This window comes from Cyclopterus lumpus, chromosome 11 (genome assembly GCF_009769545.1).
Source record: "Cyclopterus lumpus isolate fCycLum1 chromosome 11, fCycLum1.pri, whole genome shotgun sequence".
Taxonomy (NCBI): Eukaryota; Metazoa; Chordata; class Actinopteri; order Perciformes; family Cyclopteridae; genus Cyclopterus; species Cyclopterus lumpus.
In genome coordinates this window covers 19783081-19808080 of record NC_046976.1, presented here as the reverse complement: position 1 = coordinate 19808080, position 25000 = coordinate 19783081, and the positions used below count along the sequence as shown (strand labels likewise).

Genomic DNA, 25000 nt, shown 5'->3' with positions numbered 1-25000 from the left:
GTTGAGTGGCCTTGAATCCAGACTGGTGGGGGTCTAGAAGGTTGTTGCTGTGGAGAAAGGAGGAGACTTGGTTAGAGATAGCTCGCTCTAGAGTTTTTGAAAGGAAGGGGAGGAGAGAGACAGGTCTGTAGTTGTTGACTTCAGGTCTGTAGTTGTTGACTTCAGGTCTGTAGTTATTGACTTCAGATGGGTCGAAAGTGGGTTTCTTCAGGAGAGGGTTGACTCCGCCTCCTTCAGAGAGTTAGGGAAACAGCCGGTTGAGAGGGAGGTGTTAATGAGATGGGTGAGAAAGGGAAGAAGGTCCGGAGCAATGGACTGGAGAATGTGAGACGGGATGGGGTCAAGGGGGCAGGTGGTTGGGCGGGCAGAGGTTACTAAGGTAAGAACTTGATTGGGAGACAGGGGGATAAAAGAGGAAAACAAGGGGGAAGAAGGTGAAGTTACTGGAGGTGTAGTTGAGGAAGATGGATTAGTAAATGAAGAGCGTATGTCGTCTATCTTTTTTGTAAAGTAGTCAACAAAGTGGCTTGGTAGAAGGGTGGAGTGAGGGGGGGACCAGTGGGGTCAAGGAGGTTGGGAAAAAATTGAGAAGAGCTTTTTAGGGTTAGATAAAGAGGATTCGATTCTGGATTAGTAGAACAGACTTTTGGCTGCAGAGATGGACGCAGAGAAGGAGGAGAGAAGAGATTGATAGGTGAGCAGGTCGCTGGCGTGTTTGGATTTTCGCCATTTCCTTTCAGATGCTCGCATAGTGGCTCTCTCGGCGCGCACTGGTTCGGACAGCCACGGAGCCGGAGAGGACTTGAGGACCTTTAGAGTCGTAAGAGGACAGAGAGAATCAAGAGAGGACGACAGCGTAAAGAGAAGAGTGTCAGTGGTGTGATCCAAGTCTCAGTGAGAGCCAGGAAGTCCAGCGATTGCTTGATAGCGAAGCCAGAGATGAAGTCCACCTTGCGGTTAGCTGACTGACAGTTCCAGAGGCCCCCAGTGACGAGGTGCTGGGTCTGTGTAGAGCGGGTGGGATGAATAAGAGAGGAGGGATTTTGATGCATGTGTGAACGATACAATAACATGAGTATTGATCTGTTAATACAATAACATAAGTATTGATCTGTTAATACAATAACATAAGTATTGATCCATTTTCATCTGAACTATCGGATCTTCAGTTTATTGATATAAAGGAAGCTTGTAACTTGCTGGATATGGAGGCATTATAGATATGCATATGAAAAAGAAAATATGTGCACACTACACATACACAAAGATGCACAGGTACATAATCATACAAAATAAAATATATAAATATAAATAAGGGTAAACATGCCAATATCTACACACATATTAATATATATAAGCGCATCGTGTAAACATACATACATACACCATGTATTCAAGCTATTGAAAGTATGGGGTGCCGGGCTCGTTGCAACGGGCCATCCGGTCTCTGTAGGCCTGCAGTAGGAGCCGTGTTCACGTTCCCGGGGCTGTTGGCCTCCACCGGGGCCGTTGGCCTCCACCGGGGCACCGGGGCTGTTGGCCTCCACCGGGGCTGTTGGCCTCCACCGGGGCTGTTGGCCTCCACCGGGGCACCGGGGCCGTTGGCCTCCATTGGGGCTGTTGGCCTCCACCGGGGCACCGGGGCCGTTGGCCTCCACCGGGGCTGTTGGCCTCCATTGGGGCTGTTGGCCTCCACCGGGGCACCGGGGCCGTTGGCCTCCACCGGGGCTCCACCGGGGCTGTTGGCCTCCACTGGGGCTCCACCGGGGCCGTTGGCCTCCACCGGGGCTCCACCGGGGCTGTTGGCCTCCACTGGGGCTCCACCGGGGCCGTTGGCCTCCACCGGGGCTCCACCGGGGCTGTTGGCCTCCAACGGGGCTCCACCGGGGCCGTTGGCCTCCAACGGGGCTCCACCGGGGCCGGTGGCCTCCAACGGGGCTCCACCGGGGCCGTTGGCCTCCATCGGGGCTCCACCGGGGCCGTTGGCCTCCATCGGGGCTGCCCTTTATCACCGGTACTGTTCGTGGTTTTCACGGACAGGATATCTAGGTGCTCTCTGGTGTTTGCAGATGATGTGGTCCTGTTGGCCTCCTCGGACCGCGTGAAGTGGCCGGGTCGGGACAGAATGACCACCCCCAAGCGACGGAGGTCAAGTATCTCGGGGTCTTGCTCACGAGGGAGGGTGAGAAGGAGCGGGAGATCGACAGGTGGATCGGTGCGCTGCAGCAGTAAGACAGGCGCTGTAGCAGTAAGACAGGCGCTGCAGCAGTAAGACAGGCGCTGCAGCAGTAAGACAGGCGCTGTAGCAGTAAGACAGGCGCTGTAGCAGTAAGACAGGCGCTGCAGCAGTAAGACAGGCGCTGCAGCAGTAAGACAGGCGCTGTAGCAGTAAGACAGGCGCTGCAGCAGTAAGACAGGCGCTGCAGCAGTAAGACAGGCGCTGCAGCAGTAAGACAGGCGCTGCACCGGACCGGCTTGGTGTCTACAGGTCGGTCTACGATCCGACCCTCACCTCTGGAAAGAACGGGTTTCAGTCTTAGAGAGGGTAAGGAGCTCGGACATCAGGAGGGAACTTGGAGTTGAGCCGCTACTCCTTCGAGTCAGCTGAGGTGGTTCATCTAGTCAGGATGCCTCCTGGACGCCTCCCATTAGAGGTTTTCCGGGCACGTCCAACTGGTAGGAGGCCCCGGGGAAGACCGAGGACACTCTGGAGGGATTATATCTCCCAGCTGGCCTTGGATCCCCCAGAATGAGCTAGCGAATGTTGCGGGTGAGAGGGAAGTTGTAATGTTTTTTATATATACTTGCACGTGTAAATAAGAAAGTCTATGCTTTAAATTACTACATAAGAAAGATATGACCATTAATAAGGGATATTATGAGGAATGTATTAGGAAAACATGTCATGTCCAGGAAACTGTGATGTTAAGTTAATCAGTTTCGTGTCTTGTGTCCATGTTGTCTCGTGATTTCCTGTTTTACTGTGAAAGTCAACTCTCCTCTTGTTTCAGGCAACTTGTTCCTCCCCCTGTGTGTTTCCCCTCTGGTCTGATTGGCTGCCTCCTGATTGTTTCCACCTGTGCCCTCACCCTGTGTATATATTGTCTGCTTCTCCCTTTGTCCTGGGCCAGTTCGTCTGGTCTTGTGAACCAGGATGTCCATGCCGCTTGTCATTGTCCAGGTCGAGTCATTTTGTTACTTTGTTCATGTTAGTTTTTGCTATTTTCCCAGTTTTGTTTCGTTGCTACTTTGTTCACGTTGATTTTCTCTTTGTTATTCCAGTTTATTAAAACTGTGCTTTTTGTTGCACTTTGCCTCCCGAGTCGTGCGTTTGGGTTCAAGTCCATAACTGCAGTCGTGACAGAACATAGGAGAAAGTCACAGTAGAAGTATCATCACTGTATAAGTATTATTATTGTAACTGTAATGCTGATTGTAACATGTTTTATGGTTATCATAACTACGAGATGACTCGGGTATGAATGAATTGTATCGCTTATGGGAGGCGTAGTCAAAATGGAGGTTTCCTTTGGGAATCATAAAACCAGCCTGAATATTTTTGCAGAGAGCTGCTCATTTAGTCCGTGGCCTCGCCAACACGTGAGCGTGCCCGGCTGGGACAGAATCTATGCTTATGATCCTTGTTCTTTTATTAAATACTTTTATTATATAAATCTCTGGATTCTGGACTTTTTTTTTTTTTTTTTTCTCCAAGCACAGGGAGCTCGAGATTTCATTGAACCTAACAAGCCTGGGTCAGCTGACATGGATGGATTGATGGATAATACTCCAATATTATAACCGTTATTAAAGCAGATTCTTAAAAGGTTATATTCCTTCTACTGGATTGTTGTTCACGAGGACCCCTGCTATGTCCATGTTTATTTTCAAAGGTACGCTTTCTATCAATTTCTGTTCTCAACCTTCTGTCTATTTGAAGTTGATCCAGTTTTGAGTACATTCTAGTGTGCTATGATGAAGGGAAGGACTTCGATGCATACTTAGATAGCATCTCTGTTGGTCCTTGGACAAATTGCAGAGGGGCACGGAGAACATTATTAAGTCAGAGGTTCAGTCTCTTCATTTATTGAAAACATCCAGAAAATGCTTTCTTGGACTCTCTGTTCTCTTTTTTTTGTGAATGCTGGTAAAGTTCTTGCCATATGGCTACTTCATGAATAGTTTTTGAATCGTTTGTGTGTTGGAATATTGTTGTAAATGTTGTGTTTTTTTTACTTAATAGTAGGGATGGGCGGATGAAGCATTGAGGCTTTTCTTCCTATTTGTACCGAAAATGATTCTTTGAAGAAGAACAGCGACATCTGGTGGCAGACTGACATTAAAGCAGTTGTTTAACAGCGCGTCGAAGCACTAACGCCTCAATGTTTCAATCTCACATTTCTGCAGTAAAAGTCAATTAAAGCTGCGTGTTCATTCACAGATTTGATGTTGTGTATATAACCGTTAGCGGTGTTGTTGTTTACATTGCAATGCTTCGCAGCTCTGGTATCGTTTGCCCATCTCTACTTAATAGCTTACTTAAAAGTATTAAGTCACTTAAACATGATCATCGATCAAACTTGATATCAATTGCAATAACTTTATCTGTTTGCTATGCAATTTTTATTTTACTTTTTACAAGACAAAATTAAGTGTCAGAATTGTACATATGCGCAGTACTTAAAGACAGTTAAGGCAGCCTAATTTGTTTAATTCAACACATGTAGGAAACACATCTAGAAAAACATATAATATATATATTTATATTATATATATATATATATTATATTATATATATTTCATATATATATTTATTATGAACAAGATGTCCTTAAGTCAGTTTTGGAATAAATGTTAAATCTTTAACTACAAACTAGAAATGCGCATTTGATTTTTATTTTTATTGAATCATACTGGGATGTTTGCTGAAATTGATTGGACGGCCCTACCAACAAAAGAGAATTCCACCAGCCGCCACTGGTTGTAGGTATAGAAAAAAGGATGCTCCAGGTATGACAGGTAGTACATACTTTGAATGGAATATTTTCGATTAAACCAGGTCCTCTAACCTGCGGGGCGAGGCAATATTTTCCAAATTGAGGAAACAAGACCAAAAATATAATTTCAAGTTTTGGTACGGAAAGACCACCTTTTATGTCTTTGTAGTGAGGACAGTTTAACTCGTGGTCGTGTCCCGCCCCATATTGTATTAACCGACTAAATGCTCGTTAAAAACAAAAAAATATGCAGTTTGAAACTGCAAAAAAGAGAATTTAACAAGTCGAAATTAACGGCGAGGCGGATCAAGAAACATGACCGGAAATCTTTAAAACATTTGCTTCCTCTTTTGTAAAACTCCCCAAAACGTTGTCGTTATAAGTAAAACGTCATGTATATGCAAAATAAAATCAAAAGAAAGTGCACGTGACAAAAAAAAAAAACGCATTCGAAGACGAAGAAAATAGACCCAGGAAGTGGAGACGCAACTTAAAATTCTGTATAAAGTCGCTTTGCCATTAAAGTAATATCATAAAAGGGAATAAAAATAAATCAGATTACAAACCAGGAATTTAAATCCAAACTAAAAGTCGGCAGTAATTCGGACTCACGAGGAAAACCTGAAGATTTTAGTGAAGAAGTGTCGAAAAAAAATCAAGAAACTCAACTGCTGATGCCATCGAAAAAAATAACTAAAAAATAAAGAGTTAATTTAACTACGACAGCCCCTCCCCACCAACTGACCACAAACAAATTCTTTATTACATTTTTTATTTAGGTCCCAAAAAACCATCATAATAACATTATATCAATAATATTAATACAGAAATTGAAAAAAAAGAGGAAAAATAAAATAAAATAGCCTTTCTGTCCACAGCCTCAAACTTTGGGGAAGAGATTCGATCCTCCAGAAAAACTGTTTAATGTCTGTTTTTTGGGGCGTTGGGGGGGGTTGAACTGGGCGTGGCTTCAAGCTTGAGCGCGCTGTCCGTCATTCTGCTGTGCACCAATCAGGAATGTCAAGGTGAGGCAGGGGGTTGGTTTTTCGAGGTAAAGCGCAGAGTTTCAGTTACTGCTGTGACATCTGGAGGAGGAAAGAAAACGGAGGACGCTTTTACATCAAATCTTGAAGGAACATTTACACAATAATAATAATAATAATAATAATAAATATATATATATAAATAAAAATTAAATATATCTAAATAAATAAACATTTAAAAAAATAGTAAAAGTTAAAAAAATATATCTAAATAAATAAATATATCTAAATAAATAAATATATAAAAATAAATAAACATTAAAAAAATATATCTAAATATATAAAAAAATATATCTAAATTAATAAATTATATATATATAAAAATATATGTATATCTAAATAAATAAAAATTTAAATATATATAAATAAATATGAATAAAATTAAATATACCTATATATATATATATATATATATATATAAATAAATATGAATAAATATATCTAAAAATAAAATTATATATATCAATAAATATAAATATAAAATAGGTCTGCTCCGTACCTGTTGCGTCTGTGTCTGGGTCTCGGGCCCTCGGCTCGCCAGCCGACTCAAGATGTTCCTCTCGGACATCTGGAGCCGCACGGCAACCGGCGGTATCCGTGCGATGGTTGCCGGGAGGCGGGTGACGTCCGCCTTCATGTCACTCAGCAACTCTTCCAGCTGCTTTAGCACTGAGAGAGAAAGAGAATAAATATAAATATTAATAAAGAGATATCACAACAAGATGTATGGTTCATTTTATTAAAATTGTAATACGGTTAAATTTCCATCCGTTGATTTATATTTTTATTGTTCTGCTCTAGTTAAGAAGATAAGTTTGTACTAACTTTGACTATTTCTTCAACAGAACAATTATTTATTTATTTTTAACTAGAACATTATAAATAAACAAGAGTTGACCGTGTAAATCATTTTACAAATTAAAACATTATTGTCAGGAGAGTCTCGAAAAGATCGGGTGCTGAAAATAATAAAGAGGAGAGAAACTTATTTTGGGCCAAATTTAAACCGCCTACCAACAACGAATATCTGATACCAGTCAAAGTGTCTGAACTGCAGGTTGTGATTTTTAAGAAGACGTGTTTGTTAAATCAAGTCGACGCATTTGGGTAAATGTTTTTAAAATGACATGTAAAGACTTCTATACAACCAGAGGAGTCGCCCCCTGGTGGTCAGGAGAGAGAATGCAGCTTTAACACATGAAGCATAGACTTCTATACAACCAGAGGAGTCGTCCCCTGGTGGTCAGGAGAGAGAATGCAGTTTTAACACATGAAGCACAGACTTCTATACAACCAGAGGAGTCGCCCCCTGGTGGTCAGGAGAGATAATGCAGCTTTAACACATGAAGCATAGACTTCTATACAACCAGAGGAGTCGTCCCCTGGTGGTCAGGAGAGATAATGCAGCTTTAACACATGAAGCATAGACTTCTATACAACCAGAGGAGTCGCCCCCTGGTGGTCAGGAGAGAGAATGCAGCTTTAACACATGAAGCATAGACTTCTATACAACCAGAGGAGTCGCCCCCTGGTGGTCAGGAGAGATAATGCAGCTTTAACACATGAAGCATAGACTTCTATACAACCAGAGGAGTCGCCCCTGGTGGTCAGGAGAGATAATGCAGCTTTAACACATGAAGCATAGACTTCTATACAACCAGAGGAGTCGCCCCCTGGTGGTCAGTAGAGAGAATGCAGCTTTAACACATGAAGCATAGACTTCTATACAACCAGAGGAGTCGCCCCTGGTGGTCAGGAGAGATAATGCAGCTTTAACACATGAAGCATAGACTTCTATACAACCAGAGGAGTCGCCCCCTGGTGGTCAGGAGAGAGAATGCAGCTTTAACACATGAAGCATAGACTTCTATACAACCGGAGGTCGTCGCCTCACCTTTGTGCAGGACGGCGTTGGCCGGTTTGTTCCCGGACATGGACTCCTTGCTGAGGTGCTGGTGGGACTCGGCCAGACACTCCACCTCGCTGAAGCGCGTGTTGAGGGCCATGGAGGGGTGGGAGGGATCCTCGGACATGTTGAGGTAGGCGGCGCGACGCAGCTGCTCCTCGATCACCAGCGCCTGCTCCAACAGCTGCAGGAGGAACATAGACAGGCACGAAAGGGTCAGTCGGGGTTGAGAATATACACATTAATATATAAAACACAAAGTTACATTTACTAAATTAAAACATGGCTACGGCTAAACGTTTTGGGTTTTCGACCAATGTTCACAGCAACGTAGAGGAAGCAAAGCGGTTTGAAAATGTCAGATGAATAAACGTTCCGGTAGAAGTCTGAAGGGAAGAGGAACACGCACACAGTGCTGGTGTTTAAAACATCTTTATAGAAACTTAAAGATATAATAATTAATAATTTGCGGCGACAAGCCTAACAAATACAACAACAAAAAAAGGGACAATTTGGATTCACTAAAGTCACAAAAACACGAGCAAACCAACAGATTTACTCGTTTTTAATGAATTAAAAACGAGAAGACGACAAAATGAGGTGAAAATACTCGGACTGAACGTTTCCCGTGTCTTCCTACCTTGAACCTCCGGGCGAGGAACTTGTTCTTGATTTCCAGGAAGTTTCCTCGGTTCATCTCTCCCTTGAAAGGCTCGTTGAGGATGGCGAACTTCACGTCGTTCTGGATGTCCTGCCAGCGAGCGTAACCGTGTCTGGGAGGAGCGGTGGTCAAGGGCAACAGCAACAACAACAACAACAACAACTCCTCCACATCTCACACACAGAGGTCTGAGAGCCAATCACAGGTGGGGAAAGGATACTGTATGATGCCGGCCAGCAGCCAGTAGTCGTGCCGGCGGTGCCAGATCTCGTTGGTCTTCTTGGTGACGGTGGCGGCGCGCTCCTCGTTCTGCCACAAAGAGTGAAGCTCTGAAAAGAGGAAAGATGTCGGTGAGGAAACGAGCGCAGCCGTGTGTGTGTGTGTGTGTGTGTGTGTGTGTGTGCGTGCGTGTGTGTGTGCGTGTGTGTGTGTACCTGTGAACCCTCCGTCAGCGATGTTGAACATGAATCGGGACTTGGCCGCCTTCTTCTTCTCCTCGCTGGCGGCTGCGGCTGCGACAGCGGCAGCTCCGACGGCAGCTCCCACGATGCCGACTGCGGTCGTCGTGGCGACGGCGGCGGAGGTAGCCGACGCTCCGCTCTCCTTGCCGCCGTCTCCGTTCTGAAGTTTGGTCGCCTCCTCCGGCTTCGGGGGCTCCTTCTCCTCCTTCGGCTCTATTGCGGGAGGACGAGAGGAGGTTCACGATCACGGAGAAACGGACGGATTTTATTCCACAAAAAAAAAGGTTTTATATATAAAAAGGAGATATAAAAAAAGTTTATATATATATATATATATATATATAAAAAAAAATAAAAGTTTTTATATATAAGAGGTACAAAAAAGTTTTTATATATAAGAGGTATAAAAAAGTTTTTATATAAAAAAAAGAGGTATGAATAAAAGTTTATATATATATATAAAAAAAGAGGTATAAATAAAAGTTTATATATATATATATATATAAAAAGGAGGTATAAATAAAAGTTTTTATATAAAAAAAAGAGGTATGAATAAAAGTTTATATATATATATATATATATATATAAAAAAAAGAGGTATAAATAAAAGTTTATATATATATATATATATAAAAAAGAGGTATAAATAAAAGTTTATATATATATATATAAAAAAGGAGGTATAAATAAAAGTTTATATATATTTAAAAAAAGGAGGTATAAATAAAAGTTTTTATATATAAGAGGTACAAAAAAGTTTTTATATATAAGAGGTATAAAAAAGTTTTTATATAAAAAAAGAGGTATGAATAAAAGTTTATATATATATATATATATAAAAAAAGAGGTATAAATAAAAGTTTATATATATATATAAAAAGGAGGTATAAATAAAAGTTTTTATATATAAAAGAGGTATAAAATAGGTTAAATAAAAAAGAGGTATAAATATTTTTTTATATATAAAGATGTATAAATAAAACCTTTATATATAAGAGGTATAACAAGTTTATATATATTTAAGAAAGGAGGTATAAATAAAGTTTTTATATATATATAAAGAGGTATAAAAAAGCTTTATATATAAAAATAGAGCAATAATAAAAAAATGTATATATAAAAAGAGGTATAATAAAAGAAATTATATATAGAGGTATATAAAAAAAGTTTTTATATATAAAAGAGGTATAAAAAAGTGTATATATAAAAGAGGTATAAATAAAAGTTGTTTTATATAAAAGAGGTATAAAAAAGCTTTATATATAAAAAAAGAGGTATAAATAAAAGTTTTTATATATATATATATAAAGAGGTATAAATAAAAGTTTTAATATATAAATAGAGCAATAATAAAAAAATGTATATATAAAAAGAGGTATAATAAAAGAAATTATATATAGAGGTATATAAAAAAAAGGTATATAAAAGAGGTATAAATAAAAGTTTTTATATATAAGAGGTATAAATAAGTTTTTATATATAAAGAGGTATAAATAAAAGTTGTAATATATAAATAGAGCAATAATAAAAAAATGTATATATAAAAAGAGGTATATAAAAAAAAGGTATATAAAAAGAGGTATATAAAAAAAAGGTATATAAAAAGAGGTATAAATAAAAGTTTTTATATATAAAAGAGGTATAAAAAAGTGTATGTATAAAAAAGAGGTATAAATAAGTTTTTATATATAAAGATGTATAAATAAAAGCTTTATATATAAAAAAGAGGTATAAATAAAAGTTTTAATATATAAAAAGAGGTATAATAAAAAAAATTATATATAAAAAGAGGTATAATAAAAGAAATTATATATAAAGATGTATATAAAATAAAAAAAAGTATATAAAAAGAGGTATAAATAAAAGTTTTTATATAAAAAGGAGGTATAAATAAAAGTTATATATAAAAATGAGGTATAAAAGAAGTTTCGCTATCGGAGAAGGAAACGGGCGTTTGGTACCTTTCTTTTCATCTGCAGGAGGCGTGGCGTCCATCTTTTCCTCTTTCTTTTCTTCTCCTGCAAAAACAGAGAAAAACACTTTTTTTTTTAAAAAGAAGAGGGGAGAAAATAAAGAGGGCATCTTTTTAAAAAGATCCCAAACAAACAAACAAACTGCGACACAAAGTTTCTCCCGGAGACCGGATCTGAAACGTCCGGATCCGTTACGGCTGAACAGATTTTATGGGTTTGGAAGGTTTTTTTGTTGGCGCTCCCCATAAAACAAACAGCAACAAGGTGGATAGATAATTATTTTAAGATGATGGAAGAGAAGAAGACACCTCAGTTTTGATTGGTGGCCATGTTTAAAAAATGAGTGATGATTTAGAGAGATTATTATTATTATACATCAGTCGAAGCATCGTCTCGGTCTCATCGTGTTGTACATTTATGGATACATTTTTACGGGACACTTAAATGTTATCCATAACAAAAAAAAGTGTTTTAAGACACGTTGTGAGTGAAAATAAAACCTCAAAACAAATCCCGTTTACAAGCGTTTAAAAAAAAAAAAGAGGAGGAAGAGTTTTACCTTTGACCTCGGGGTCCTCAGATTTGACCTCTGACCCCTCCGTCTTGGCCTCTGACGGCGACTTTGTCTCCTCTCCTGCCTCCGAACTCTTCATCTCGCTCTCTGCCTCCTTCTCTCCCTCCTTCTCCTTCTCCCCGTTGCTCGGTCTGTCCGTCTCCATCGGCTCCTCCCCGTTCTTTTTGCTCTCCGGCTCCGCCGGCGGACTCTTCTCGTCTTCCTCGTCGTCGTCGTCGTCGTCGTCGTCTGGGATGGCGATCACCTGGAAGGCGACGCGGAGGGGGAACATTTTTTTTATAAAAACGCTCAGAATATGCATTTGTTTTTTTGGGGTAAAAATCGTACTTTTATCCACGTCACTCGAACGCATCGTTCCTACCTCGTCGCTGGCGTTCGCCGGCTCTTTGCTGTTGCTCTTCTCCGCCTCGCCCTCTTTCTTCACCTCCGCTGGACTCTTCTCCGCCTCCTTCGCCGCTTCCTCGCTCTTTGAGGAGGAGTCGTCGCCTACAGGAGACAAAAACGCTCGTTATTGTTATTATCGTGTCGTTTTCAAAAAGGGAGAGCGGATGTGTGTGTGTGTGTGTGTGTGTGTGTGTCCGTTACCTGGAGCAGGTGTGTTGGGCTGCGTGTCGGCGGGGGTTCCGGTGGACGGGGTTTTCCCCGGCGAGTCGAGCTGCGCAGCCGCAGCCGCCGCAGCCGCCTTCTTGCTCTCCTCCAGCTCGGCCATCCAGGGCATCGACCACTGGCCGTTCACGTGCTCGAACTCCTGCACCTGCGACGCGGGGGGAAGCAAACCGGCGGCGTCAAAAAAAAAAAAAGAAACTCAAAAACCCGTTTTGGAGTTTAAACTCCTCAACGCTCTGGTTTCTATATCGCCAACATAAAAAAGGAGGAACCTGTCGAGTGGATTGCAGGACTCCGATTGGACGAGACATCGGCAACGCTGAAGGACGCGTTGCTTACACGTCGGCCATATTGTTCGTTGCGAAATCGTTTAAATTCCTTCCCGACGCAAAATATTTAATAAGAAGACGTCACGTTTCCATTTAGTCGAGTCACACGATTGAGTTTTCCCGTCATTTCATTCAAACTAGTTAAATGTTCTTATGTCTAAGCTAAAAGTAAAAGTGGAGACAAAGTTTCCTCGTCGTTACCTTTTTGCGAATGAGCGACATGACGCCGATGCGCGTGAGGACGTGTTGCCGCGACAACCCTTCTCTGGGGACGCCGTCGGCGAAGGTCTCGGCCCCGTCGGCTCCGGGTTCACAGAGGTGACGCATGAAGAGAGAGACGTACGCCCTGAGAGATCGAATATAAATAGAGTTAGTTATTTATTTACTCTCACTCACACACACACACACACACACACACACACACACACACTAACCAGTAACATTCTTACGGATTTCTGTGGGCGACATACAAATTTAACAATATTTTACATATTTTATTTTGGCATATATAAGTTTTAACATACAAAAAAAAAGGTAATAATTAATACTACAAAAACTGTCAAATAAGCAAAACAAGAAAAGAAAAGATTTTTTTTAAAAAGAAAGAAGTATTGAAATGAATAGGCAATAAATACAAAACTCTTCTCACTTGAACTCCTTCTCAGATTTCCCCCGCAGGTCTCGGACCAGCCACTGGGTGGTGAAGGCATCCTGGGGAGGCATCCCATAACGCATCACTGCGTTCAGGAAGGCCTTCCTCTGCCGAGAGTTGAAGCCCAACACCTGGGGAACCGGCAGAACACAGGGCCTCTTTACAGCAACCTTTTTAAGCCCAACATCCCTGACCTCTGACCTCTGCCTTGGCGACAGTCTGAGCCCTGATGACTATTATAAGTGGTTCTCAAACTTTCTCTGTCACGCCCACTTCGGAGGAAGAAAAATGTTCACGCCCCCCCAAAAAATACTTTTATTAATCACTACGTGTGACTCTTTCATATAATAGAATAAATAAAATTGCAATCACTTTTCAAGGAAACCAGATTGCTCCATTAGATTGTTAAAACAGTGCAAAAAATAACTAATATTTGGCAAAGATTAACTTATTGTGGCTGTTTCACACTAAATATCCTTTCAAGATAACAAATAAAGTGCAACCTGTGAAAAACTAAACAAAACAAGTTCAAATATTTGGAAATAAAGAGTTTTACACTGAATCTAAAAAGATTGTGCAACCTGTGCAAAATTAGTACAGATATCTGTGAGCCATCATGTTTAATCAGCATTTGTGGCAATGAGCTGCTTTCCACTAAAACGGGGTTGGAGGCTTGATACGGCCACTCTCAATTCATGCTCAATGTTGAGCTTTTGTTTTGAAGGGCAACAGCAGAACAGCACCACGGCGGAGCTGAGAACACATTTACAGGCGTTCATGAATCTGGCCATCGGAGATCTTTTTTCTGACGTTTGAAGTCCGTAAGAAAACATTTCAGAAGACACTTCGAGAATGGAGGAACAATGCGTTCCTGAATTTATTTGTATTTTATTTTGGAGAGCGGCCGGGAACGTCTCCGAGATCGACCTGGTTGGAGAACACGATGCACAGGTACCCGGGCAGGGGAACCCACGCCGAAAGGGGCCTCACCTCGATGTTGCCTCCCACCCTGGCCAGCAGGGGGGGCAGCGGCTTGTCCTTGTCGTTCCTCAGGCCCTTCCTGCTCGGCCTGCGAGAGTTGGCTGCAGAAATAATAAATAAATAAAACGGACGTGGCGATTACGTCAAGACGCTCTGCAGGAGCATCATTTTTTTAAGCACACGAGCGCGTCACAACAACTGGTTTGTTGCATTAGTTTTTATGGTTTAAGACACGTTTTCTAAATCGAGCGTAACGGCTCTCACCTTCTGTCCGCTCGTCAAAGTCCTCGTCTCCCTCCTCGGACGCCACCGAGTAATCCGATTGGCCGTCGGACTGGTCATCCTGCCAATCGGCTTCGAGGTAAAAAAAAAAAGGACAAACAAGGGAGGGAGAGTTTGTTTAAAGCACGGGGCCAATAAGACGTCGGCTAGATTTATTTTTGTTTCATCACAAATTCAACATTCACACCAACTTTTTTTTAACTTTATTTGAACCTTAAATACAAACGAGGTCAGAACGAGCGCGACCTCGACGTTAGCAGATTACGGGTAAAAAGAAAAGAGGCCAAACTTCAGTTATAAATCCTGTTATTCTGTTAAAAAAACAAGTCTCTGCCGTTGCGTCATGAGTTGTGTTTTTCCACAGTTGTCTGTGTGGGCGTCGCCGGCATTTTCCTCCTCATGCTAAATGGGCTGAGGGTCATGGCAGTTGGGTGCCGTGCATTATGGGTAATGCAGTCTCACGACTGAAGGAGGCGAGTCGGACAACCGGCGTGACGACTTTTAGGGTTAAAATTCATTTATTTATTTTACCTACAAATAAATATTAATAATAATGTAATAAAATTACAATTTCATTCATATATAAATACAAATTAAAAAAATATTATTATTTATTTTATCTACAAATAAATATTTTTTTTCAATTAAATTACTAATAAAATAAAAAAATCTTTGAAAACATTAACATTAAAAAGTAAATATAATAAAATATTTAAATAAATATTTTTTTAAATAATAATAATAATAAAACAGACAATACAGACTTCATTCAACACGTTCTGAAAGCTAAAAGTAGTAAAAAAAAAGAGCAAAGATTACCTCCATTCTTACCTCTGTCTTCTTGAGACCCGTCGTTGTAATTGACCTGCTTGCGGATGCGCTTGCCTTTGCCCAGGTTGCGGGCCAGATCCTCCTGCTGCTGCTCGTAATGGTGACGCAGCAGCTTCTCCCAGTAGTCTGGGTCCACGCTCTCCTCCTGCTTGATGACCTCCCGTTGCACCTCCTCCTCCTGAGCGAAGAAGACGGGAGAAACGGTTGAAGAGGGTACAAAGAAAAACCTGGAGACATTAAGCAGCATCCGATTTTAAGCCCTCGTCCTCTCGGTCCACATGCGCTCACCTCCTCCTCCTCGTCTTTGACCACGTACTGAGCCACCTTGAAGGAGCTCAGGTACTCGTTCATGCTCTGCAGCTCCGTGTCGTCGGTGGCGTCCTGGTTCCTGTCCAGCAGACGGTCGATGGCCTTCTCGTCGTAGTGGATGACGCTGCTGTCCTCCTCCTTGTGCTTCATCGTCATCATCTCACCTGAGCGGCCGCGGGAAAACAACAACAACACGTCAGTTTAAAAACATCTTCTCAACGAATCTGCCCCTCTTCCTCCTTCCTCCTCCTCCTCCTCCTCGTGTTCAACTCTCACCTAGACCCCCGTCGAACTCGTCCTTGAAGAGCCGCTCCGTTCCGAACTTGAGGATGTCGTCCAGTTCCTGTTTGGACATGGAGCCCGTCTTGGATCCGAGACCAGGTCGGACCACCAGGTGAGTCAGCATCATCTTCTTCTTGGCAACCTGGACAACGGAAAGAGCGTTTTTATTGTTTGTTAATGTGTCCGGCACCTGCGAGTCTCGCTTTTTCACCAGCTATAAAAAAAACAAAAACAGCTTTTTTGCGCTTAGAACAATTTTTTTTTTTAAAAAGTGTGAAATAATCGTTTCAGATCCAAGCATCCGGTTGTCAACGTTGCGTTGGGCTCGGTCTCGTTTACCTGAGTGATCCTCTCCTCCACAGACGCCTTGGTGACGAAGCGGTAGATCATCACCTTCTTGTTCTGACCGATACGATGAGCTCTGCTGAAGGCCTGAAAACACGAGAAGGGGAGTTGGGAACCGCCAAAATAAGACGAAAAAAAAGCTAAACTAGAACGGGCACTCGGTAGAGCGCATACCTTCGCCGCAGCCACTTTTTGGTACTTGGCATGAGAGTGTGGGGAACAGTAAATTGATGTAACTTGATACCAGATATTGTGGTAAACATCACAAAAGAATTTTGTATGAACATCAGCCTTGATTTATGATGTTGACCTTTGTATGTTGCATGAGAGGGTGGGGAACAGAACAGTGAACATGTTGGTGCTGTTTTCATGCAAATCGGATAAGAATTGACTGTGTTATGACAAACCCCGCACATTTTGCAAGGTCGTGACCCCCCCTGACCTTCGACCCTCAACCGCTAAGAAGGGTTATGACGTCATTGTATCATGTCGTATATCACAAGATCGGGCATTGAATTCTGAACATTTTGGCATTAGTTGCATGCCAATTGGATAAAAATTTACCGCGTTATGATAAAAATACGATTTTTACCTTTTCATGACCTTGACCTTTGACCCGATCGCTCCCATACTTTTTGAGTTATGCGAATAACAAACAGACATATTTACAAATAAATACACAGCGATCAAAACATAACCTCCGCAAAATACTTTTGCGGAGGTAATAAGACTTAACCTTTATTTTTCTTTCATACATTTTCACACATAAAATCAACCCACCAACATCTTCTCTCTCTCTCCCTCTCTCCCCTTGTTCTTGTTAATCTCTCTCGCCCTCCCCCGGTCAGAGGTGATGTGATTTCCTGCAGCTCTGACTCATGTCATCAGGATTATTTAGGTCCACACACACACACACACACACACACACACGCACACACACACACATTTGGACACAATTGCAGTTGTTGACACTTTATTAAAAAATATTACAAAAATTATATATATATTAAAAAATATATATATTAAATATATATATATATATATTTAGTTGTTGCTTTTTAAAAAAAAAAAAACATATTTAAAGGATTATTATTTAAGTATTTATTTTTCATTTCATAGATTTAAAAAAAAAAAAATGTAAAGGATTATTTCAGCAGCTCAGTTTATTCATCGATTTTGTGTTTTTCTTCCAGATGATGATCATTATGGCAATCGTAGGTCTTATATGTTTTGCAGTCATTTTCCGTAAGTACACACACACACACACACACAAAAACACACACACACACACACACACACACAGTTTTGCAGTGTTTTTTATATAAATTCTCCGATCGAAATGTTATTTTTGCATTCAACAGATGTTTAAATCTAATATTAATTTTAAAGATTTAAAAAATAACCACAATTGACCAAAAAAAACTCAAATCAAAGCTCTGAAGCTTTCGACCACGCGGTCTTCATCAGAAGATGCTGCCTCTGAAACGTCTCCGCTCTTCCTCCTCAGTGTATTTCTTCTACTGAGCTGGTCTCCAGGGATCGGACACGCGAGTCCCAGGACCAGACTGCCCCGACGCCGGCCGAACCCCCACCCCCTTCACCCCCTCCAAAAAAGAAGAAAAGAATCCAGCCTCTCCTCCTCCTCTTCCTCGGAAACCTCTCGGTTCCTCTCCAGTCAGGAATCCTGAGTGGATGTAATGTTGTAGTTTTTTTAATTTATTTTTACTTAATAATTAGAAGTTAATTCAATAAAAGTAAAAAAAATGTTGGGGGTTCTTGATTCATAAACTTCACATTTCTTGGCGACTAGGTGTCTAAACATGTTTTGCATGAAACAGAAAAGCGTCTTCTATGTGTTCAATCCGGCCCCTTAAAAAATGGGATTTGATTATGAAGAAGATTGGGCTGCAAAAAAAAAGAAAGAAGAGAAAAAGACCCTTCCAGGTGGATTTAAAGGGACAGTACCTGATTTTATTCACCTCCAGACCATCTCCTGCTAAAAAGATGCGACCGGTATTTGCCAAAAAGACACGATCAGACATAAAAAGTATAAAAGTTAATATATAAAATATTTCTGAAGATTTTTATTGTTCCTAAACGGACCTAAAAACTTATTTTAGGTCAGAAACCTCTCAGAAATATCCATCTTCATTCCTCTCTGTCCTGCCTGTGATGTGCTCGTTCAGTGTATGTTGAGGGACGCCGCCCCCTCGCTGTCGGCGGCGGTACTGCGACGGGAACACTTTTAGATTTCACTGTAAATAAACGGTCCTGTTGTCATGGCGTCGTCGTGTTTGAATGTTTCTGTACATAATTTAAGGCATTTTCACGGCGGCTAACCCGTCGTCATGGTTACCGTCCAACACTGGTCTATTGTTCAAGGGAAAGGGCGAGTTAGTGCTTCATGGTGGGAGAGAGAGAGAGAGGAAGTCTGAAGCGGCCATCTTCTTTGTTGTGTCACGTGACTCACCAGCAGGAAGTTAGAATGGACTCAGGTATTTATCAGTAGGTATGAACTCAGGTATTGATCAGCAGGTATGAACTCAGGTATCGATCAGTAGGTATGAACTCAGGTATTGATCAGTAGTTATGAACTCAGGTATTGATCAGTAGTTATGAACTCAGGTATTGATCGGTAGGTATGAACTCAGGTATTGATCAGTAGTTATGAACTCAGGTATTGATCAGTAGTTATGAACTCAGGTATTGATCGGTAGGTATGAACTCAGGTATTGATCAGTAGTTATGAACTCAGGTATTGATCGGTAGGTATGAACTCAGGTATTGATCAGTAGTTATGAACTCAGGTATTGATCGGTAGGTATGAACTCAGGTATTGATCAGCAGGTATGAACTCAGGTATTGATCAGTAGTTATGAACTCAGTTATTGATCAGTGGTTATAAACTCAGGTATTGATCAGTGGTTATAAACTCAGGTATTGATCAGTAGTTATAAACTCAGTTATTGATCAGTGGTTATAAACTCAGGTATTGATCAGTGGTTATAAACTCAGGTATTGATCAGTGGTTATGAACTCAGGTATTGATCAGTAGAGATAAAGTATTGATTAGCAATGTTGTATGTATTGACCAGAGTTTCGGGGTCAATATTACAAACAATAAAAATACTACATTGTCCTGATAAAATATGACTTATTTCTTGAATGTGCTATAATAATGAATTTTAAAGATGCAATGTCCAGTTTTTAAACGTAAAGGTCATTTATTCCTAACAATTGTATATTTTCCAACACAAACAGAACATAGCAACGTTCTGTCATAACCCATTTGTCTTCATCAAAATATAAAGTGCTTCGTCAACAAGTGATGAGGCTGAAACCAAAATGAAAGCAGCATCAGGTGTTCAAACATCAACAGGTGTCACATTTCTCTGCTTGCAGCAGTTTCCAGCGTCCTCGGCTCTGAGTCGGCTCAGCAGCATCTGATGTTTGTGTTTGAGGAGCTCTCTGACTCTCTTCCTGCTTTGCTCCTCGTCTCTTCTCCTCTTGGTCTCCTCTCCCAGACCAGCTGAGGGGAAGAGAAGCTGTTTGGTGGAAGCTACATGGTGGTGGGCTCGTCCGTCTGATGGTTCAGGCCTAACGTGTGCCCGGACCAGTGTGTGTGGGCCCTGCTGAGCACATGAAGAACACTCCTCATTGGATGTGTGTGGACCCCCCCTCCATCTCACTTCATTACCAGAAGCTTTGACTGCACTCAGATCAGTTTCACAGGACGGACAGCAAGAGTCCTGCTGCACGGGAGCCACGAGAGGAGCTGATGTGTAGCTCGCGGTGTGACCTTTGACCTCCCACGTCACGTGACACCAGACCACGGGTCCCGACAGCAGGAGGTGAAACACGTCCCAGTGAACGTCTCCTTCGTCCTCACACAGGCCGCAGCGTCGCCATCGCGTTACTTTCTCTTTCGTGTACAACCTGCGCGCGGCTCTTCTACCTAGTTTCAAGTGACGTCACGCTCAGCTTAAATTCCCATTGGCTCAGACGGAGGTGGAGGGCAGCGCTCCTCCTCCTCCTCCTCCTCTCGCTCCCCTCATACAGTCCCGGTCCCGGACCTGAACGCACCGCATCCCTGTTCCTCCCGCAGACCGAGAAGCAGCAGAAGTCCCCGATGACGTGGACTCTGTGTCTCCTGATGATGAGCCTTCACGGCGCGGCGGCAGGTGAGTGACCCCTTTGCTCCACACGGGGGTCTTTCCCAGGATAAAGGACCCAAAGCAATACTTGAGTAGAGTAAAGAAAGCTTCCTGTCAAATGACTCCAGTGAAAGTGAAAGTCCCCTCTTGAATCCTCCTCGAGTCCAAGTCTTAAAGTACCTGGTGTTGACTGTCCTTCAGTCTCAAGTCACGACTGAAGTACCGGAAGTCTTTCTGCGTGGTTACTGAACACAGCTGGTCTCCACACTGCGTTTCATCAGCTGGAGCTTCTTCTGGTGTTTAGTTGCAGCACTTCGTCGTTGACGATATGAACAAGTTATTAAAAAGTTATAAAACGAGAGTAAATCCCGTGCGCGCGACTCATTGCTCGATCCCGACGTGACGGTGAAGGGAGCCGCTGTCTATATATATTATTTATATATATATACATATATTTATATATGTATATATATATTATTTATATACATATAAATATATATATTATTTTTATATATATATATTTATATAAATAATATATATATTCATATTATTTATATATATATATATATATATATATAAATATATATTATGTGTATATATACATATATATTATATATATAATTTATATATATACATATATTTATATATATAATTTATATATATTATTTTTATATATATATTTATATATATACATAAATATATATAAAAATAATATATATACATATATATACATATATTTGTATATATTATTTATATGTATAAATATATATATTATTTTTATATATATATATAAATAATATATATTTTTAATTTATATATGTATATATATATTAAAATAATATATATATATATATTATTTATATATATATATACATACATATATATATTTATACATACATACATACATATTGGCTGATGAGTAGCTAGAAATAGAAGTAAATAAATATCAAGCTAATTTGAGCTCATTCATAAACAGTCTTCATGACACAGTTTGTCCTCCAGAGGGCAGCAGTTCACTTTTCAACTGAAATGTTCCACTTTCGTTTCTCTCTTAGTCACAAAAAACAACAACAAACGAATCAGCATCAGTGTGTTTGTGTTGTGTGTTCATATAAAAACACACCATCAGCTGATGTGTTTCATACAGTCGTCAGAGGTATGAACAGAATACATTTATTGATGTGTGTGTTGAGTGCACAGCAGATGTTGTGAGGACGTCTTGGATGTGCTGGAAAACCACTTTGTTCAAGTGGGAAAACGATCACATTATTATTATTAATCCGTCTATATATAATATTTCAGTTATTGTGGATTCTTTACTGTTTTTTATTTGCTTATTCATAAAACTTGATCTTGTTTCTTTGTACTTTGTGTCTCTTGTTTGCACTTTACTCTCTGCTGCTGGAAATACTGCAGATGTCGTCGCTTCAGGACTAATAATAATAATAATATTAATACTAATAATACTAATATTAACTTTCTGTTCCAGTGACTCACTCTCTGAAGTACTTCTACACTGCGTCCTCTGGAGTCCCAAACTTCCCAGAGTTTGTGTCTGTTGGGCTGGTTGATGAACTTCCAATAAGTCACTATGACAGTAAGACCAGGAGAGAAGAACCCAAACAGGACTGGATGAGGAGAGTCACAGAACAGGATCCTCAGTACTGGAAGAGAGAGACTGAGAAGTCTTTGGGCAACCAGCAGGTCTACAAAGGCAACATTGAAACAGCAAAACAGCGCTTCAATGAAACTGGAGGTTTGTTTATATTGTCATCATGTATTTTAGTAAACAGACACACACACACACACACACACACACACACACAGACACACACACAGACACACACACACACAGACACACACAGACACACACACACTCACACACATACAGACACACGCACAATAACACAGATACACACACACACACAATTACACTGAGACACACACACTCACAGACACACACAGACACACACACACAGACACACACACAATAACACAGATACGCACAATAACACAGATACACACACACACACACAATTACACAGACACAGACAAAATCACAGAAACACACAGACACACGCACAATAACACAGATACACACTCACACACACACACACACACGCAGACACACACACACAGACACACACACAATAACACAGATACACAGACACACACTCACAGACACACACAGACACACACACACACAATTACACAGACACACACAAAATCACAGAAACACACACACATTCATTCGCACACAATCACACACACACACACACACACACTCACACACACAGACACACGCACAATAACACAGATACACACACACACACAATTACACAGAGACACACACACACACTCACAGACACACACACACACACACGCACAATCACAGAGACAATCACACACACACGCACACACACAATTACACAGACACAGACAAAATCACAGAAACACACACACACATTCATTCACACACACACACACTCACACACACAGACACACGCACAATAACACACACACACAGACACAGACACTCACTCACACACACACACAGACACACACTCACACATACAGACACACGCACAATAACACACACACACACACACACACATTCATTCACACACACACACACACACACTCACACACACAGACACACGCACAATAACACAGACACACACACACACACAGACACACACACACAGACACACAATCACATGAGAATGTTGTTTTTTTCTCTGTTTCATATTTCATATTAAATATTGTTCAGAGTTCAGACTGAAGAAGAAGATTTCTCCTCTTCCTCTCAGAACCTGACGGCCATCTTTCTCTGGAGTGTCGACGATGTATTGATCCATCCATAAAACAGTCATTACATCATCAATAATGATCAGTCATCAGTTTTATCCTTAAATATAAAGTAGAGCTACAGATCAGATGAGCTTCATGTGACCACAGTGATGCTGCAATATTTAATGAAAGGTTTCATCAATAAACACGTCAAACGTTCTCTAGTTCAGGTTTCTGACAATGTCTCTCTCTCTCTCTCTCTCTCTCTCTCTCTCTCTTTGTCTCTCTCTCTCTCTTTATCTTTCTCTCTCTCTCTCTCTCTCTCTCTCTCTTTGTCTCTCTCTCTCTCTCTCTTTGTCTCTCTCTCTCTCTCTCTCTCTCTCTCTCTCAGGTGTCCACATTTTCCAGAAGATGTACGGCTGTGAATGGGACGATGAGACTGGTGAGGTCAAAGGTTATCAACAGTATGGTTTTGATGGAGAAGACTTCCTGTCTTATGACCATGAGACAGAGTCCTGGATCGCTCCCAGACAACAGGCTGTCATCACCCAACAGAGGTGGAATAACAACAAAGCTCTGATGGAAAACAAAAAGCACTACTACACTGAGGTGTGTCCTGAGTACCTGAAGAAGTATGTGAACTATGGGAGGAGCTCTCTGATGAGAACAGGTAGAGTCACATGACCTCGTTTCATGAACCTTCTCTTGTTTCTGACCAACAGTCACATGACATGTCTCCTTCTCTCCTTCACTACATGTCCTCCCTCACTTCCTCCCCACTCTGTCCCTCACATGTCTCCTTCTCTCCTTCACTACATGTCCTCTCTCACTTCCTCCCCACTCTGTCCCTCACATGTCTCCTTCTCTCCTTCACTACATGTCCTCCCTCACTTCCTCCCCACTCTGTCCCTCACATGTCTCCTTCTCTCCTTCACTACATGTCCTCCCTCACTTCCTCCCCACTCTGTCCCTCACATGTCTCCTTCTCTCCTTCACTACATGTCCTCCCTCACTTCCTCCCCCCTCTCTCTCTCTCTCTCTCTCTCTCTCTCTGTGTTAAGTTAAATATATTTTACACTTTCAAACCTTTTTCATGATAATATTGAATATTAATACTTTAAGATGCCACCGTCAAGTCAAGAGAAATCAGCACGAACTTTATGAAAGAAGTTCAAAGTTTCTCCACTTGACCATCTTTAGCCTGTGAAGTTAAAAAATAGTTACAAACTATTTAAAACACTGAAAAGTTATGTAACAACTGAGACTTGTTGAAGCACAAAGTTCCAGACACAAACATATAATATTCTTTAGCAGCCTTATTGGTAATTGACCCATATATATCTATATCTATCTCTATTTAATACACTGTAGATGATGACAATAAAGAACCTCTAACCTCTCCTCCCTCTCCAGAGCTTCCCTCAGTGTCTCTCCTCCAGAAGACTCCCTCCTCTCCAGTCTGCTGCCACGCTACAGGCTTCTACCCGACCACAGCCACACTGTTCTGGAGGAAAGATGGAGAGGAGCTGCACGAGGACGTGGACCCAGGAGAGATCCTCCCCAACCACGACGGATCCTTCCAGATGAGCGTGGACCTGAAGCTCTCATCAGTCCCAGCTGAAGACTGGAGGAGGTACGAGTGTGTGTTTCAGCTGTCTGGTGTGAAGGACATCATCGTCACCCCACTGGAAGAAGCTGTGATCAGGACCAACAGAGGTGAGGCTGAGATCAGGAGGGATGAAGGTGTGGAGCACACATTTAGTCTACTGGATCAGTTTGTGTCTTTTTACGAGGATGGACCGTTTAGTGTCCCTCAATTATTTT

The 25000-nt window shown here is 41.2% G+C and overlaps 3 protein-coding genes across 6 annotated transcripts in view; 2 read left to right on the top strand and 1 right to left on the bottom strand.

Moving 5' to 3' along the window:
- Positions 1–3322, top strand: part of LOC117738770 (major histocompatibility complex class I-related gene protein-like) — a 13886-nt gene extending 10564 nt beyond the window's left edge. The window contains exon 7 of the mRNA XM_034544885.1: positions 3012–3322. The gene's annotated coding sequence lies outside the window, so the exon portion shown is untranslated. The remainder of the gene's footprint in view (positions 1–3011) is intronic.
- A 2430-nt stretch (positions 3323–5752) lies between these two features.
- Positions 5753–16334, bottom strand: LOC117738744 (chromodomain-helicase-DNA-binding protein 4-like). Its single transcript, XM_034544840.1, has 18 exons — positions 16227–16334; positions 15882–16029; positions 15585–15769; positions 15297–15474; positions 14448–14537; positions 14193–14284; positions 13200–13333; positions 12752–12896; positions 12201–12369; positions 11977–12101; positions 11601–11859; positions 11030–11086; positions 9042–9281; positions 8828–8936; positions 8587–8719; positions 7935–8130; positions 6540–6709; positions 5753–6082 (listed from the first exon to the last, which is right to left on the bottom strand). The coding sequence occupies exons 1-18, from the start codon at positions 16275–16277 to the stop codon at positions 6068–6070; spliced, it is 2496 nt and encodes an 831-aa protein (XP_034400731.1). The 5' UTR covers positions 16278–16334; the 3' UTR covers positions 5753–6067.
- Positions 16335–19639: 3305 nt separating this feature from the next.
- The window catches only part of LOC117738776 (H-2 class I histocompatibility antigen, Q9 alpha chain-like), a 13857-nt gene continuing 8496 nt past the window's right edge, over positions 19640–25000 (top strand). For 3 of the 4 annotated variants that reach the window (XM_034544897.1, XM_034544896.1, XM_034544895.1), the window contains exons 1-4: positions 20282–20413; positions 21876–22142; positions 23568–23846; positions 24590–24892. In XM_034544897.1, coding sequence (XP_034400788.1) covers positions 20362–20413; positions 21876–22142; positions 23568–23846; positions 24590–24892 — 901 coding nt within the window. In that variant the 5' untranslated portion in view covers positions 20282–20361. Of the gene's footprint in view, positions 20414–21875; positions 22143–23567; positions 23847–24589; positions 24893–25000 lie in introns of all 4 variants that reach the window. The other variant, XM_034544894.1, reaches the window with a different exon arrangement.